This window comes from Ambystoma mexicanum, chromosome 3q (genome assembly GCF_040938575.1).
Source record: "Ambystoma mexicanum isolate Mex_15411 chromosome 3q, UKY_AmexF1_1, whole genome shotgun sequence".
Lineage (NCBI taxonomy): Eukaryota > Metazoa > Chordata > Amphibia > Caudata > Ambystomatidae > Ambystoma > Ambystoma mexicanum.
In genome coordinates, this window is record NC_090926.1 from 184,559,027 (window position 1) to 184,576,349 (window position 17,323).

At 46.7% G+C, this 17,323-nt stretch overlaps 1 protein-coding gene across 2 annotated transcripts in view; it reads right to left on the reverse strand.

Moving 5' to 3' along the window:
• The window catches only part of LOC138582299 (ATP-dependent 6-phosphofructokinase, muscle type), a 903,222-nt gene that overhangs the window by 349,647 nt on the left and 536,252 nt on the right, over positions 1-17,323 (reverse strand). For both annotated transcript variants that reach the window (XM_069653451.1, XM_069653452.1), the window contains 2 exons: positions 16,954-17,024; positions 15,951-16,038 (listed from right to left, as the gene is read on the reverse strand). In XM_069653451.1, coding sequence (XP_069509552.1) covers positions 15,951-16,038; positions 16,954-17,024 — 159 coding nt within the window. The remainder of the gene's footprint in view (positions 1-15,950; positions 16,039-16,953; positions 17,025-17,323) is intronic.

Here is a 17,323-nt window from a genome sequence, read left to right on the forward strand (position 1 = left end):
ACCCTGCCTAAGCTCAGCTTAAATTCACTTTTCATTCTTTCTATGGTGGAAGGGCAAATAGTAGGTTAGAATAGATTTGGACAGAGGGCAGTGTTTATTTATGAGACGCCCTGACAAGCACCCGTTTGTTATTTTCAAGAGTTGTGACCCCTTCATAGAAATCGGATTATAGCATATCATAACTGCCTGGCTCGATTTTCAAATTCTTTTTTCAGTGCACTAAATCCCAATAAGAAGTAGGTGCATGCCAACATTTTCTAAAAGTGAAGAAGCCAATTTTGAGATATTTGGGCTGAAAAAATGTTTTGGACGGTCCAAGACAGTGAAGATAAAGGAAGAACAAAGGCCTCCACAATCAGGAAGAGATGTGATCTGGAAAAAAAAAAAACGAACGGATGATCCGGGAAACTGGACTTGGGCCTCCAAAGCCCACCAGAGAAAATACTCGATTTAGCCATTAAAACAGGAATTAAAGCCATAATCAGAGTGATAAGAACAATAAGACCCACCCAAGGCGGAGGACCAAATAGGGATGGGTTCATGGAACACTCGTGGCTTTGGACATCTCACAGGGACCTCAGATGTGAACCTTGGAGACTATGACATGCTGTGTCTCCAAGAGACCTGGTTGAGGACAAAACCAAGTATGGATGGTTATGTAATAGCGTTTGCTCAGGCTGAAAAAGGACCTAAGGGTAGACCTTCAGCGGGCTTAATGATTGCTATTTGATCAGGGAGTGGGTTATCCCTAAAAGCAATACTAGTGTCTACTGTCTTGACACAAGTAGTGCTAATTCAATGGCAATGGAATTCCGCAGCAACAAAGGACGATGCCTATATTCAATCAATGGAAAACATCATGGAAGAAATAAACGTGACTCAAAAGATCGATCACATCATTATCACCGGTGATCTGAACGCACTCTGCGAAGAAAAGGAGCAGCTGATCGAAACAAGGCTCAAAATCGTACCCTCATATAAAAGAGGAAAGAAATGGACCCGATTAATGGAGGTGAATGATCTTCACAACCTCCATAGCACGAGACATCAAACAGGCCCCATAATTCCGACTTGGGAAAGCAATGGCCGAGGGATGACGATTGACCACACGTTTGTCTCAAGGGATCTACTATTATTAATTGACAAGTTTGAAGTGGTAAGAACGCTAAATAACGATCATAACTTGCTGTTAACAATGTGGAAATCTGCCAAGAAACCTCAAGAAAAAATGACATCGGACTTGGAACTTCACAATGGGAACAATCGACAGCGCCTAAATTGGAAAGCTATTCAAAGGCTAACAGAGAAATATCTGACCCAGCTGGAAGGGGGCTTAAACCAACAAACAGAGCTGGACTACCAGCCTCTGCTAGAAGTTTTCAAACCTAATAAGAAAAAAGGAACAGGTATCCAAAAACCAAAAGCACATGTGTACAACACCCCATTAGTGGCAAAAAGGTCTAAATTGAGAACGTTTAAGAGGCAAGCTAAAAAGGGAAGCAATCCAACGATTTTAGAGAAGCTGGAACAGGAAGAGCGAAATTACAGAGCATAGGTCATAGGCATATATTATACCAAAAGGACTCCGAAGATTTGATCTTTGTCCTGAGTGGAAAAAATCTAGAGACTTTTGGACACTGATACGAGCAACTGGAGGAGAAACCAGTGAGAAGTTGCAAAATGGCATTGGAGAGGAAAGGTGGGCATCCCATTACAAGGAACTGTATAAATCAGAACTCACGTTTACCAACACTAATGCAGAAAAAGAAGGGCAATGGATGATCACATGCGATATAGAGAAAATCGAGTAAAAATCAAAAAAATGAACAACTCGTGGGCCGCAGGCCCAGATGGAATCACGAACTTCGAACTGAAACGGAACCCGGAATCCTGGGCACCCTTCATTAGCACAATTTTTAAGGAAGCAGTAAAGGCCAGATACATTCCATCATCTTGGAGAAAGGCCCACATTGTGCCAATCTTTAAAATAGGAGACAAAGCTGATCCACGCCAGTATCTGTCAGAAAACGCTTCAGGTCTTGTGGTACCCCCCCAGTTACTCTGTCCTCTCGTAGACAGAAGCGCTTCTCGCTATCGAATGACGGACAGGGGCGGAGTTGGGTTCTCCACGCATTGGTCGGTGCAGACGTGTTCGTCGGAAACGCAGTTTCCGACGCTTTGTGTGGAAGATGCCTTGGAGGTTACGTCAGTGGGTGCGTCGTCTCCCACCTGATAGTGCACGTACTGGGTCACGTGACCGTCTTGTTGCCGGTAGTTTGGGTACTTAACTATCCGGCGCCATTTACTCGCTGCTTCTGATCGCTTCTTGACAGTGGCTTACCTCTTGCTTGGATTTTGGTGTTTTTTGACATTGGATTACGTCTTTGGATACGCTCTTGGATTGCCCTTACTTTGTCTTGGAATATTGGCCTCGGATTGTTTTTTGGATATTCTTGCCTAGTGATTTTGGTTGAGTAGAGTTTGGATCTGGGAGGTTGGGAGACCTCTTGCCTTTTTCCTATTGTTCCTTCCTCTTCCCTTTCCTCTGTTATCCTGTCCTTCCTCCCTGGGTGGTCTTAAGCGTCCTCGTGCCGGCGGGAATAGGCTTGGTGCTGGACTAGAGACTTCCTGAGCACCCCTTAGGCGTCCTCGTGCCGGCGGGAATAGGCTGGGTGCTGGACTAAAGACTGCCTCTGCACCTTGGGCTTCTTTGTGCCGTCTGGACCGGTGGCGGAGAGACTTCACACGGTTTGCAGCAGAAGACTGGAAGGGGATTCATCAGAAGCGACAACCTCTAGAGAACCAGGGTAAGAAACCTTACCTTCCTTACCATTCTCTGTATCTTGCTATCTGGTACTTATTGCATTTTCTCTTTCTTATGGTCGCCAGAATCCAACAGTCTAGAGGATATTCTTGTATGAAACACTTCTGGTTCAAACCCGTATCATGCAGGTTAGTCTGATTGATAATTGTTATCCTTAACCAAGAGAGGGCATATTTGGTTGTTAATCAGTTGTAATATTCTGCAGTTGTTGGAAGGTAACTGGATGTCCCATCTGTCGTGAAGCTTGAGGTTCGCACAACTCTCCCGATACCAACGACTCTACATCATCATCTTCCGATCAATTAGTCTCTCAGTCTGTCCTTTTGTACCCCTGAGAGACACATTGATAGGAAGAAATATTTTCTTCACGACGGGTCAACAAGGAGCCGTGCTTAAGGATATCTGACAGTATCGACCTATTGCTTTGCTCGATACAATAGGAAAAATCTTTGCTTCAATAGCTTTGGAAAACCTCTGAGGGTAGATAAAGCAAACAGGAATTTTTGACCCATTACAAACAGGCTTCGTCAGAAGTCTGTGCACAACTGTCAACATCCTGCTATTGAGCGCGTTGAAAGCAAAAGTAAAAGAAGGAAAACGACTTGGTCCAAGGCTTTGGACCGGGTAGACCGAGAAATCCTCTGGAAAAAGTTGGACAATCGAATCTGCCCGAATGTCATCTTGGGGCCAATAAAAGCATTGTACTCCCAAACTCAGACTCTATAGATTCGGAGACCTATCAAGAGAAATTCCCTCTGCCTGGGGGGGTAAAACAGGGCTGCCCCCTGACACCTGCGCTCTATATTCTATATACATCGGATTTCATGGATACCCAGACCTCGATCAGAACCTTTCCTCTCTCGTTAGGAAATGAGAAAATATCAAGAGTAATCTATGCAGATGACATCATCTTAACAGATCAGACGCAAGTGAGCCTGCAGAAGCAGTTGGACAATCTACTTGTCTACCTGGAAAAGAACAAATTAGAACTAAACAAATCAAAAACTAAAGTAATGGCATTTGAAAAAGGAAGAAACACCAAAAATAACATCAAGTTAACTGCAGATGGAACCCGCCTGGAGAAAGTAACCAACTTTAAATATTTAGGAATCATACTGAATAATAGCAGGGTTGAATTCCCGATGCAGGAACATCTGTATGACAAACTTAAACCTTTGATCAGCGAGTCGAAAATAGTCAATCGAATGTTCGGCTGTTTGTCAGCACTTCCCATTGTGAATTGTGAATTTCTACGAGGCAAAAGTCCTCCCAACAGTAATTTATCGCGTAGAAGTCATGCCTGCATTACCACCAAACCTATGGTCAAAACTTGAAGGCCAAAATTGACTCCCATGATCGGAATAAGGAGAGAACTAAGCCTAAGCTCAATTAAAATCCTCGTGGAAAGAAACTCCATTATCTTATTCAGAAAGGTAATTGATCCATCTGCAAAACCCATTCTGAAAATCATTAAAAAAGGAATTGAGAAAGAACAAAAGAGGATGTTACTCATTTGGAGGACTTGAAACCGTCTGTTGCTTGAAAAAATTGGAAGCACAGAAGAGGAACTGATATGATATCCAATCCCACAAAGATAAACACAGAGCTATTGGAAATGGACTGGATTGAGACAGGTGATCTAGCAAATCAGTGCAAACTGGTTGAAGACCTCCAACAGAATCCCAAAAAACTAAATGAGGTGATACCCTATTTAGTAAAATGCCCTGACCAACAAACTCGCCAGGCTTTCCTGCGGATCAGACTGAACCTGGTAAACACAAATGAAATCTTGGCTATAAGAGGGAAAGCTGTATCAAATAAATGCAGATTCTGTACTCTCTCCACTCAAGTGGAGACAAGAAGGCACTTACTACTTGAATGTATGGGCTTGGAGAAGATTAGACAGATCTGGCTAGGCCACTTCTTCAAGGACCTCTGTGTTTACAGTGAGGACGATTGGTGGGCGCACCTACTGAGTGGGGAAAAGACCTGCTGGGTTATAGCCGGGGTGGGCTTCTTTAGTCAACTTGGTTTCGACGAGAAAACTGGAGGGCCCCTGGAGATCATACGAGAAGCTGCATGAACAACTTGACTACCCAGAATCTTCGATCTCTTTCTGTTGGAGCATGGACCGTCAGAACGCTTCTCTTCGCTTCTTCTCGTTCTTCCTTTGGAGTTTATTTTCCGTCTCTTTTTCTTCTCCTCTTTATCTGCATTTCAACAACTTTTTATCTACACTTCAACTTCCTTTTTATCTGCACTTCAACTTCTTTTGTAAAAATTGTTTTGTATAATTTAAACAAATTAAAACATTTTTGTTTTTTAAAAAAAGTTTTATTTTCAATGAAAAACCCCATGTTAAAAGCTTTTCACAGAGCAATTAATCAACATTTTGTTTTTTAAATATGCGAACCATCCATGAAAAATTCTGAAATTCTGTGTAGGGGTGGAAGCCTCTAGAATTAACTGCGGTAATATTTCACATTTTCCATGAAAGTGTTCAAAAGTTATTGGGAAACATTTTTTTCTGAAACTCCATAGACAATTTGTCTTAACCTAAAATATGCTTTGTGCAAATGTGGTAGCATAATATGCAGTAATGCGATAGCATAATATATATATTTTATAACAATGTTTGGTGAGGAAAACCCGGTATGTGAGTTACTCTTACTTGGCCTCTCCGTCTTCTGCAACAGGGAAAAGGCAAAACATCAATTGTCAGGCTTGATCATTCAGTATATGGAAAAGTGTTGGGCAAGTCTTTCTAGGAAATACCTCCATCATGAATTACCAAATATTTTAGTAACAAAAAAACAATACTATTATTGCTTAAGAGTCTCACTTGGACGCATTTCTCTTCCAGATTAGATTGTAAAGAAATACATGGGTACAGGGAAGGACATTTTGCTCCCTTATTTAATAACAGAGCTATGAAGTATAATTTGATTGTAATTCAAATGCTCTACATGTTTGAAGGATATCGACATAAAATACATTTCAATATGGCAAACCTAAATAGGGGTTATGTACATAGTGTGATGAATTCAGGGTATTTGTCCCTTATCCCCAGGCAGTAGCCACCCCCTTTGAGGGTAGGGAGGTGAGCCCTCTAAGCAAGACCCTACCTAGGGGTCTGGGCAAGTGGGACCTCACTGAGAGCGACTCCCCTCTACGGGACAAGGACTCCCATTTCCATGAGGAACTCCCATTGAGAGAAACACTATCCGTTTATATGGGAATTAATATGCCTGCACTTACTGCTGTATCGCCTTCAACAACCAGTAATATGGTTCCCATCTGCTTGGTTTTAGGTAATGCTGGATTTCACATAACCAAGGAAGACAAATGAAATGCCAAGAGCCAAACGCCCCGTTAAGAGTCAGTGGCAAACCTAAAGAGACGAAGAACCCAAAGCGAGGAATTGAGAACCTTACGCAGAAGAAAGTCTTTGCTGAAGCAACGTCCTGTAGGGGGCGGAGCGCTGTTGGGCTGCGGATCCAGCGGCAGCACGAGAAAATCGAATGAGCAGAGACCAACGTCAGAAAGCCGGCAAAGAGAGCAGTGGAGCAACCACTGCCGGGACGGGGTCTAGAAGACTGTCCCGATTGGTGGCATGACCCTGGGGTACCCATTGTGGGCTCAGAGCCCACAAACGAATGCTGATACCTGGAGGCACTAGTCCTTCACTCCGCCTATGTGCGTGAAGACTTCGAGCTGGGCGGGTTGAGAAAGGGAGACCCTGAGGATCCAGGACCAGAACCCCTGATCCTCTAACATCAGGTAAGCTCTCTCGAATATGTGTTTCACCCCTCTCTTTCAAGAGCTCAACCCCACCATCACCACTCATCGCCAACCACTCAGCTCACCAGCCACATCAAGGACAGTACATCGCAGCAACTTCACCATGTCACCATGGACCCCATCAGAACTCCACCATCCACCACTACACAAACACTGATACTCGCCAGTGTCCACTCAGCACACAGCCACATCGCCGATCTCATCACCACACATGCCTTGGAAAGCATCTTCATTACTGAGGCCTGGATGGCATCCACCTCCGCCCACATCAGCTTTTTCAAAAACCTTTCCTGACACTTCTCGCTCTTTTCAACAGACACTGTCATGCTCCACCTCATCTACAGACCACTCAAGCCCTACTCCCCCTTCATCGAAGACTTCACAGACCTAGTCACCATCATGTGTGACGGGACTTGGTGGGAGAAAGCCCCACCCCTAATACACCTTTCAGTGCCAGAAGCTGAAAAACCAGAGAGAGACCAGGGAGCGAAAGCAGGGAAATACACCCAATGAAACACCAAACCCTAGGAACCAGCCCAATGCTGAAGAAGGTAGCAGGGTGGTCCAGGGAAAGGGAGAGGCAACTGCAAACAAGTGAAATGACTGTGAATGTGGGTTACAGGAGCTTGAAAAACCTGAAGCGAAGGCCATGAGTGTTGTCAGGTCTGGAGAGCCCTATAACGCACACTGTGAAGGTAATAATAGAATACATTCTGGAGGATTCAGCCTACTACAGGATAAACCACAAAAAGCAAACAAGGTATTGGAGAAAGGATACAGGAAAGATCCCTGTGTGTAAAGATGTTACGGCTTTAAATGTATACCAGGAATTACAGAATCTTTTGTGGAGTGTGCAAGGTGGACTAAGGAACTTTCTTTATTGACTTTAAATAAACCCTTTTTTTCATTGGAACTAATAACACTACCCCGCGAAGAAGCCCAGTGTGATTGGTCAAGGGAAGTCTTAACCAGTAGCACAGTGCTCGTTATTTTCTTTCTTGGTAGGGACAGATAGAATTAGGTTTTGGATGGGGGACATAACTTTGTGTTTTTAACGACTGTTGAGCACCAGTAGTTTAGCTTGTTAGGCAGGGGAAATCCCCTTAGGGATAGGGATAGCTAGGACTTTTCTAATAATATTTAATAAAGAAACATTTGAAATGTTGTCAGTGCATCTGACTCCTTCTTCTGGTTCGCCACAATAGTCACAGATTAGCCTTTAAGCCTTTTGTGGTTGGTGGTCTCAAGGACCAGGGTTGGAGACTCTGTTTAGAAGGATTTAAGGAGAAGGACAGTAGGGCAGCTCTGTCTGCTATTTGCTGCGTACCACCAAAGCTGTAGGACAGTAGAGCAGCTCTTTCTGCAATTTGCTGCGTACCACTAAAGCTGCTGCCCATTGGGAACGAAACATGGTCACGCCTCATATGGACAATAGCTCACCAGCACTTAGAAGCATATGAGAAGCTTGACTAAGGTTGATAACAAGATCTCTTGTTTAGAACTGCCGTCAAACGACTTTGCTGTGGAGAAAAGGAAACATTCAGATGAGTCTGAACAATTAGCATGCCTAGATGCAGTGGCATCAAATAACTAGACTTCACCATAGCAATAACTACTGTTTTGGGGGGCAGCCAGGGCTGGCAATGTCCCCCAAGCCTGAGCCTGGTGAACACTCAGAGATGTTCCGAACCATGCCAGTCCTCTCTAGAGGTAGTTATCAAAATTAGCACCACAGCGCTCCCCTCCAGGCTGCTAACAGTTGAAAGGTTTTTTCCTAAGGAGAAAGGGGCCCCATGCAGTTGGCATGGGCCCAATCCCCTATGAGGATAAAAACACAAAAATGGCCACTCCAATGGCAAATAGTAAAGGGAGTAGACCTTTTTTATTTTCCATGGCGGGAAAGCTATAAGACGTGGGGCCGAGACTGAAGGTAAGGAGCAAGTAAGTGGTGCTTGAGGAATATGCATAAAAGGAGTGAGGGTTTAGAGACGGGTAAGGGCAGAAGATGCGGGATTTGTGGTGAGAGGGAGCAAAACAAAATGGCAGACACCCAGAGAGAGGCACCCAGGTAGCTGAGAGAACAAGGGTGATTACTGGGCAATTCCGCCCACGTTTCCAGCCACCTGATTGGTCAGTGTCTCTCACCCAGGTGCTAATAAATCTGAAACACAAAGGATAGCAGGAGTTGGGGGTGCGGCAGCGAGTGTAAAGCCAAAGAATAAATATTTACTTCAGTGTCAAAGTAAATGAACTGACTTGGTCTTGGTTGTATTTTCGTGCATAATTTTTATACATTTGGCATGCATTGGAATAATTGTGTTAAGTGCATCACATCAGGATATATCTATGCATTGGGTGGAAGAGGGTGGGTGATGCACTGAGATTAACTATAGTCATTTAAATAGCGCCCATTTATGAATACTTAGAGTGGCAGGCACATTCCATATTTATCCATATGTATACTTTGCAACTTGCATTTTTCAAACATCTAAGCTTCTGTGAATGCCATTAATTATATTGCAGAGATTATTACTTTAAGAATGTTGGGCTAGGGAGAGGGCGCTAGAGACCCAACCAAGATGGCCGCTCCTCTGTGAGCTCCCCTGCGGCCGTTTAAAATCCTTATTAATCCTGTGCATTCCGGCAGTGCAATTGCTTTAACTTTTAAACTATCGCTCCCACGAGATCACAGGGAGGAAAATCAGCCGAGCGGAGCTCAGCTTCGTAGCCCCTGGCCGCCTGAGCACCGCCTGGAGTTCCACAGCGTTCCTGAGCGACGAGAGATCCTCGAGGCCTCGCCAACAACCGACGGAGCGGCTCGGGCGAGCCTGCTGGAGGGGTGTGGAGGCGAGCTGTCCGTTTCTCCTGCGGTGCCGGTGCTGCGGGGAGCTCGTCCCGGCCCTGCCTCCTCCTCCCGGGGACAGCTGAAGTCGGTCCTGACCCCAGCCTTGCTCCTGCCCCCGACCCCGGCGACAACAGCGGTTGGCTCCGCACGGTTCGGCTGGCCCTCCGCGGGTGGCGGACACCACGGCGCGGCCGCGTGGGCCCCTCCCCGCGGGAGAGGCCGCCAACTCCGGGGTCCCAGGCGGGGGCCTGTGGGGACTGTGCGGCGGCTCGGCGGCTGTTCACTGTAGGGCGAGGAGAAGGCGCAGCAGCCGGGCCGTGCACCGGCGGAGCTTTTCGGTCCCTTGGCCGGTTGCCACCGGCGACCCCGCAGGCTGCATTCTGAGGACGCTCACAGAAGAGGAGGCCCGGGGCTGGGGCCCTGAAGGTACGGAGCGGGCTGGGGGGGGGTGGCCTGGTGGAAGCGCGCACAGTGGAAGGTGCTTCAGGCCCGCGGTGCTGATCCCAGGCCCATTCTCGCTGCCCCCCCCCCCCGGAGTGACTGTCCCCCTTTGGGCTGCCCCCTCCTGGGACTCCACCACCACCCGGCGGGAGGATCCGGCGCTCCAAAATCCAGCGGGGCCGCAGAGCTTGGCCTGCACCGGCTACAGCTCTGCAGTCCCACAGACGTGGCACGCGCCGTCTACACAAAGCAGGCAGCATACACCCTACTGGCCCCAAAACACATACGACAGGCTGTGGGTCTGGCCCTGCAGAGTACTGGGGAAGATAATTAACATCAGGTGAAGCGCCCACGGAGACACGAGAACCCTCACAAACAATACTGATACTTGGGGGTTGAGCCCCCCGCCCGGACTGCTTCCCAAACTTCCTTATTAAGCGATCAGCGACACCTCCCATTCATACTCGCTATGGGGAAAATCGATAAACAACAGCGTAAACTAATTTTTGATGCAGGCACTGCTGCGAAAACCCCAAGGCACGATAGTGAACCAGTACCCTTGCCTCCCTCGCCACATCAAGACAATACTGAACCCCAACCACTCCATATCGGGGCGCTCCTTTTAGAACTGAAATCTGGAATCAATAACTTGGACAGCAAGCTAGAGGGTCTTTCGTCCAAGGTTGAACAAATTCAGCATCGTCTGGACACTCATAATGAGAGCCTAGACGCGGCGGAGCAACGGATTTCTAGCTTGGACGACGGTGCATCATCCCTAAATGCTAGAGTGACATCCCTTGAAACTTAAATTAAACTGATCAATGCCAAAAAGGAGGACCTTGAAGGGCGTTCCAGAAGAAATAACAATCGGATAGTGGGGGTGAGAGAGAAACAACCCCAAGGCAAGATGGAAGACCACATTGAGGAAATGTGTAAAACCTTTTTTGGCCCCGACACCCTCTCACCCCTATTCGTCGTTGAAAGAGCCCATAGAACACCACCATCAAGACCCACCCCCGGAACGTCATTGCGTCCAATCATTGCAAAACTACTTAACTACAAAGACAGAGATGCGATACTCCGGTTGGCCAGGGAGAAGGGCGAGCTACAGTATGACGGCGACACTGTCCACTTTTATCCCGATTTTTCTCCAGCTGTCCAGGCGCAAAGGAAGACCTTCACTAACGTCAAACAGAGACTCTGCAAGAACCAAATCCCGTACTCGATGCTGTTCCCGGCCCGTCTGAGGATACAACACCAGGGCAAAGCCCAGTTTTTCCAATCCCCCGAGGAGGCCAACGTATACCTTGATCGGACGGGCTGTCGGCCACCCGAAAACAATCAAGCAGGAACACAAAGAGACAGAGCCCAGAGGAATCCGCCATAGATATAAAGACACACAAGCCTACAGATCACTACGATCATCAACGCTGCCGGAACACGAAATAGAGGGCTTGAAACCCTCAAGGCCGCACGTCTTGGGAGGATCCAAGTGCCCCTAGCACAGCAATGTTCATGTTCACAAGTTACACATCAAAGAGGGGGGGGGACCACGCCAAGCCAGTTGGGGGTTGCTCGCGGAAACTGGGAGGGATACGCGCACAAGTTGGGAGTTCACAAGTTCTACGACACCCCGGGCACCCCACGTGCTCCACTTTGGAGAGGAACACGTCTCACACCAACTCATCCCGACAAGATCCAACCCCTCCGCCCCTCAGCGCCCGAACGCCAAGAAATGCATGAACAAAGAATTACAGACACAGCGCCTTCACCGTAGCCACATGGAACATTAAAGGTGGGAACCGGCCAGCGAAGGTTAGGAAAATGACCCGATACCTACGCTGACACAAAGTGGACATCGCCCTCATCCAGGAAACACACCTACGCCCGAACTCCGAGCATTCATGGGCAAGGGAGTTGGGATGCCATCGCTACTTCGCCTCCTTCTCGTCCTATGCTAGAGGAGTGGCTATAATCATCAATAAAGCGATCAATTTTAGACTTATCGCCCTCAAGAAGGATACAGAAGGCAGATCGCTCCTGCTACACGGAACAATAGACGGGGAAGACGTCACCATTGGGGATTCTTACGGCCCTAACGCGGATGGCCCTAGTAACTTTGAATGGGTAATCTCACAGCTGAGCACGATTAAGCAATCCATGATCATCTGGGGTGGTGACCTCAATACGACACTGAACCCGGCCAAAGACAAATCTCATCACACGATGTCGATCCCATCCAAGGCGTCGCTAAACATTTCTGAAATCTGCAGAGCCTACGACCTAGTCGATATCTGGAGGCTAAAGAACCCTAACACACAATACTTTACCTTTCATTCCTGGGTCCACAAGACCAGCTCAAGAATAGATCGCCTCCTCGTATCCAGCCACAGCCGTTTACAGTGGGATGAATGCCACATTCTGCCAAGAACCCTGTCGGATCATTCCATGGTGTACCTAGTATGCAACAACACACACGCAACTAAACCACGTCCCCACTGGAGATTAAAACCACGAGCACTGCAAGATACAGCCTTCGCAGAAGAACTCAAAAACGAACTGGAACTTTTCCTTGACTCCAACCATGGCACGGTACACTCAGCCGGGACTCTGTGGCAAACTTTTAAATGTTTTATTAGAGGGGTCTGCATGGCTAAAGAATGCGGAATTCTAAAACTATTACGGAGGGAGCTGAACGCCAGCGAATCAAGACTCCAGCGAATCAAGGAACCCTTCGAACAGACAACACCCCACAAGTGTTAGCAGCTATCAAGAAAGAATTAGAGGTGTTCGAAACACAGCCGAAAGGGAAATAAAATTCCTGGACAGACACCACACGGTCCGGCAAAATGGCCAGCAGCCCGGGGCCCTCCTTGAGAGGCTTATAGCCGCCGATAGACACCCCACAGCGATCGACTCGATAAGAGATCCCTCAGGCAATACTGTCCACTCAACAATCGACATTGTTGAAAGCTTCCGCAAATTCTACCAAATTCTACCAAGATCTGTACGACACGAGCTACTCCGCCGACTCAGCTGAGCTGACACAATACCTAGATGAAATTGAACTGAATTGGGTCGCCCCTGAGCTCAGAGAACCACTGAACGCCCCTATCACCGTTGAGGAGATCCTCGAGGCCATCAAGGAACTACCTAACTCCAAAGCACCTGGACCAGATGGCCTATCCGGTGATTTCTATAAACACTTCGCGATCATTCTTGCCCCACTGCTCCTCCAGGTCTACGAGGAGGCCCTCACTAGGGACCTGCTTCCTCCAACTTTATACAGAGCCCACATAATCCTTCTACACAAGAGCGGCAAGGACCCAACAGAATGCGGCTCCTACAGGCCAATTTCATTAATAAATCTGGACAACAAAATATTTGCAAAAATTCTAACCAAAAGGCTTCTGCCGCTCATGCCCGCCATGGTGTTAGGAGACCAGGCGGGTTTCGTCCCTGGGAGGAACACATCGTATGGAATAAGGAGGATGTTCGGAGCAATGGAGACCCTCGATCCGGACAGTCAAGCAGTGGCGGTGCTGCTGGATGCCGAGAAGGCTTTTGATTCGGTTGAATGGCCCTTCATGTTCACGGTCCTGGAGAGGATGGGTTTGGGTAAGCGGTTTCTGCACATGGTTTCTCTACTCTACAAAAGGCCCATCTCCAACATCCTGCTAGGTGGCCACAACTCTGCCGATATCCACCTACGAAGAGGGACGAGAAAAGGATGCCCGCTTTCTGCACTTCTGTTCGCTCTAATAATGGAACCCCTGGCCTCGGACATCCGCATGCATCACCTCCACAGGGGCCTTGTCTTTGGCCCGCACAGAATGATCATCTCACTCTACGCAGATGACATAGCCTTGTTCCTACAAAACGCAGATGTGAACCTGAATCCGGTGATGAGGGCAGTAATACAGTTTGGACACTTCTCAGGGCTGAAAATCAACAACAGCAAATCCGTAATTTTCCCACTTACCCCTGCCACTACTGAATTCACCGACGACTTTGGCTTCCAATGGCAACACACCCGTGTGCGGTACCTCGGCATTTACATGTCCCGTCTGAAAGACGAAATCATTCACGATAATTACAAAGCCGTCATGGCCACCATCCAAACCAGGATCAACAGGTGGAAATCGCTACCACTCAACCTTTGGGGAAGGGTCTCGATAGTCAAGATGATCATCTAACCAGAACTATTATACCTCTTCTCGAACATTCCCTTGGTCCTCACACAAAAACTTCTTCAACGCATGAATAGGATCGGCCTCAACCTCATATGGGCCGGTAGAGTGGCAGGGTCGCATACTCCACACTAACCCTTCCAACACGGTAGGGTAGAATAGCCCTCCCGGATCTGGAACGTTACTACAGGGCAGCCCAAGCGCAATACCTCAGTCACTGGTACGCAACGCAATTCGTAAAACCACATGTTCAGATAGAAAGAGCACTGGCAACCCTGTATCTCCTTCGATCCATCATCTTTGGACGACTCCCAGTCTCACAATCCGCAATGAACCCTGTGGCTACTATATACTCGGTCTGGAAGAAAATCGCCAGAGAGGATGGCGCTGTTTCCAGGTATTCTCCGCTTCTACCTATCAAATTTATTCCCGGCATAGCCGTCACATCTGAAAAAGTCTTCCTACTGTGGGCGGAAAAGCTGCAATAACACTCCATGGATGACCTCTTCCTTGCAGGGTCCTTCTTGACAATGCAACAAGCCCGCGAGAGAGGGGCCAACAATGCTCTAGATACATTCATATACCATAGACTGCGTCATTCGCTTCGGGAGGTTATGCCAGACTTCCCACAACAACCGCCAATCTGGCCACTGCTTCACTACGCAATCCAAGCCCAAGGAGACGGGCACCTCGTAACAAGCATCTACAAGGGTCTATTCCATGATCTGACTCCACCCTGTGTAAACGCCAAAAAAAGGTGGGAAAACACACTGGGCAGCACAATCTCTGACGAAGAACGGGCCTACACCCTAAAACTTACACACAAAGTGGCGATCAATGCTAGGTTTAAGCTGATTCATTTCAACTTCCTCCACCAAACATATCACACTCCTGCAAAACTACACTCTCAAAGAGACTCTATTTCAGCGGAATGTTGTAGGTGCACCTTCTGGAGAGCCGTGCTCGAAAAAATCTCAGCAATAATAGGAACGGATCTCGTCTTTGAACCAAAGGCGGCTCTCCTAAGCCTAACCCAGTCACTACCGAGCACTGATCAAAGACTGACAAATTTATTGCTGGTTCTAGCGCAAAGAAGAATTGCCTATACATGGGGCAGAGGCCCTGCCCCAACACTGCAGCACTGGCTGAAAGATGTAACATTTTGTCAAGATGTGGAAACAGATTTCATTAGGACTATGCCATTAAATGCACGCCCCCCGGACATATGGGGTCTGTATGTCGCATATTTGCTTTCGACGATCGACGATGTTTATACGCATCAATCAGATCTAATGCAGGACTCATCAGCCAACTTGTCACACAACATGGAAGTGCTGGCAGCACCTTCTCGCTGATAAAAACCAACACCGTATTGACTCACATCATCTCAGTGGGCAGGGGGGAGGGGAAATGGGGAGGGAATGGGGATGAGAGGGGTGCAGTTTGTACAGTACAACCGATGCCCGGTCTTATTTTTTGTTTTGTTTTGTTGGAAAAGAAATTTGAAAAAAAAAAGAATGCTGGGCTAAATGTTACTATGCTATTTAGCTGGCAACGTTTGCATCCCTGTTCCCTAGCATAGTTTTTGTTCTGTAAACATTGGTATTGAAAGGTCAAACCAGGCCAGTTTCTGTAAAAAATAAAAAATAATGTATGGAACTTCAGTTTTGAAAATGGTAAACGACCCCTCCTTGTTAATCATTTCCGTTAAATAAAAACTTAAAATTTAAAAAAGAAAATGTTACAACGGCACTACTGATACCTTTCTGAATTATCAAAGGGTATAGTGAGGATAGTGGTCATACATTCATTGGAGGTAAAACAGGACACATTGCTAAACACAACTCACCTCAAAACCTCCAATGATTATCAATCCATGGATATTGTAATCACTTATGTTTTTGCTGATTTCTTCGAAGTATTTCTTTGGTAGAACCCTAAATAAAACAAATAAGGAGAATTACAAGATTTGGGGTTGGTTTCTCTAACCTGCAGTTAAGGAGTACATCGTTCTTGGGTTAGGCAATTGGAGAGCACATTTCAGATCCCATATGTCCTCATAGCTATTGCATGTCCAAAACTCGTTCCCAAACAGAACCCAGAATTTCTAGGTGCAGCAGGATGAGCGTGGCAGGAGAAAAGGGCAGACACTAACAGGTGGAGTGGGGTGTCACAGAGGTTACGGACATGGGCATGACTACTCTGGTTCTGCTATCTGTTGCCCATGACAATGCATTTGCTTACATAGTCCTGCCTCCATCAGGAAAAAGATCCTAAATGAGACATGTGGAAGCCATCTTCCTTTTTTCAAAAGCTCCTCCCCCCACACATTTCCTGAACACTGAACACAATGAACATGACACATGAACAAGGTCACTTTTAAATGAGCAATGGACACAATTGTGGGTCCTCTAAGTACAAGGCACCAATTGTGCCTGCATACAAGATCTTGAGTCTGAAACCTTTTTGAGATGGCAGAAGCACTGTTGAGAATCCCCCCCGCCATACATAAACCGAAGCTAGGCTTAGCTGTTCACCCACCAGAGTGGTGATCTTGGGCAAGGGGACCTTTGAACACACAGGAATGACCATGACAAACGCTTCACACATTACTCCTATGAAATCTTTACACAATTTAGACATAAAATACAATAACACAAAAGCATTCTACATTAGAGACTAAAGAAAATGAGGACATGCCATATTCAAATGATTGATATACAGGACTTGGGATATTAAGTTTCTGACTTTATCTAGAATTAACCTTGGTTTCCCTACATCACTAATAATGGAGCCAATGCTTGTTACTTGTAATATCTAACAAAATCATGCATGAATCGTCATTTCATTACCTCTTTGTTCCAAGTCGTGAGCCTCCTTGTCCCACCCAGCCGCCCACGCCACTCCATCCGATCTCTTCAATCTGCCAGAAAAAAAAAAGAAGGGATGTGATCAGACATCTAGGCTTGAATCTTTCCATACGATTGTGTACACTAAAATCTAGACAATAGAGCACCTCCATATGTTGACACTGGCACTTAACAAGTAGAGGAAAGAAAAAGGAATCGACAGTAACAACTAGAGGTCAGCCCACAGCCACAAAGAAGTGACTTAGCGAAACAATTTATTTAAATCTCTGTCATTTTGGAAGCAATGGGCATCAATTTCTGGCTAATTGGTAGCTGGAAAAGTACAAGCAAAATCTACAAACAGATATTGTCT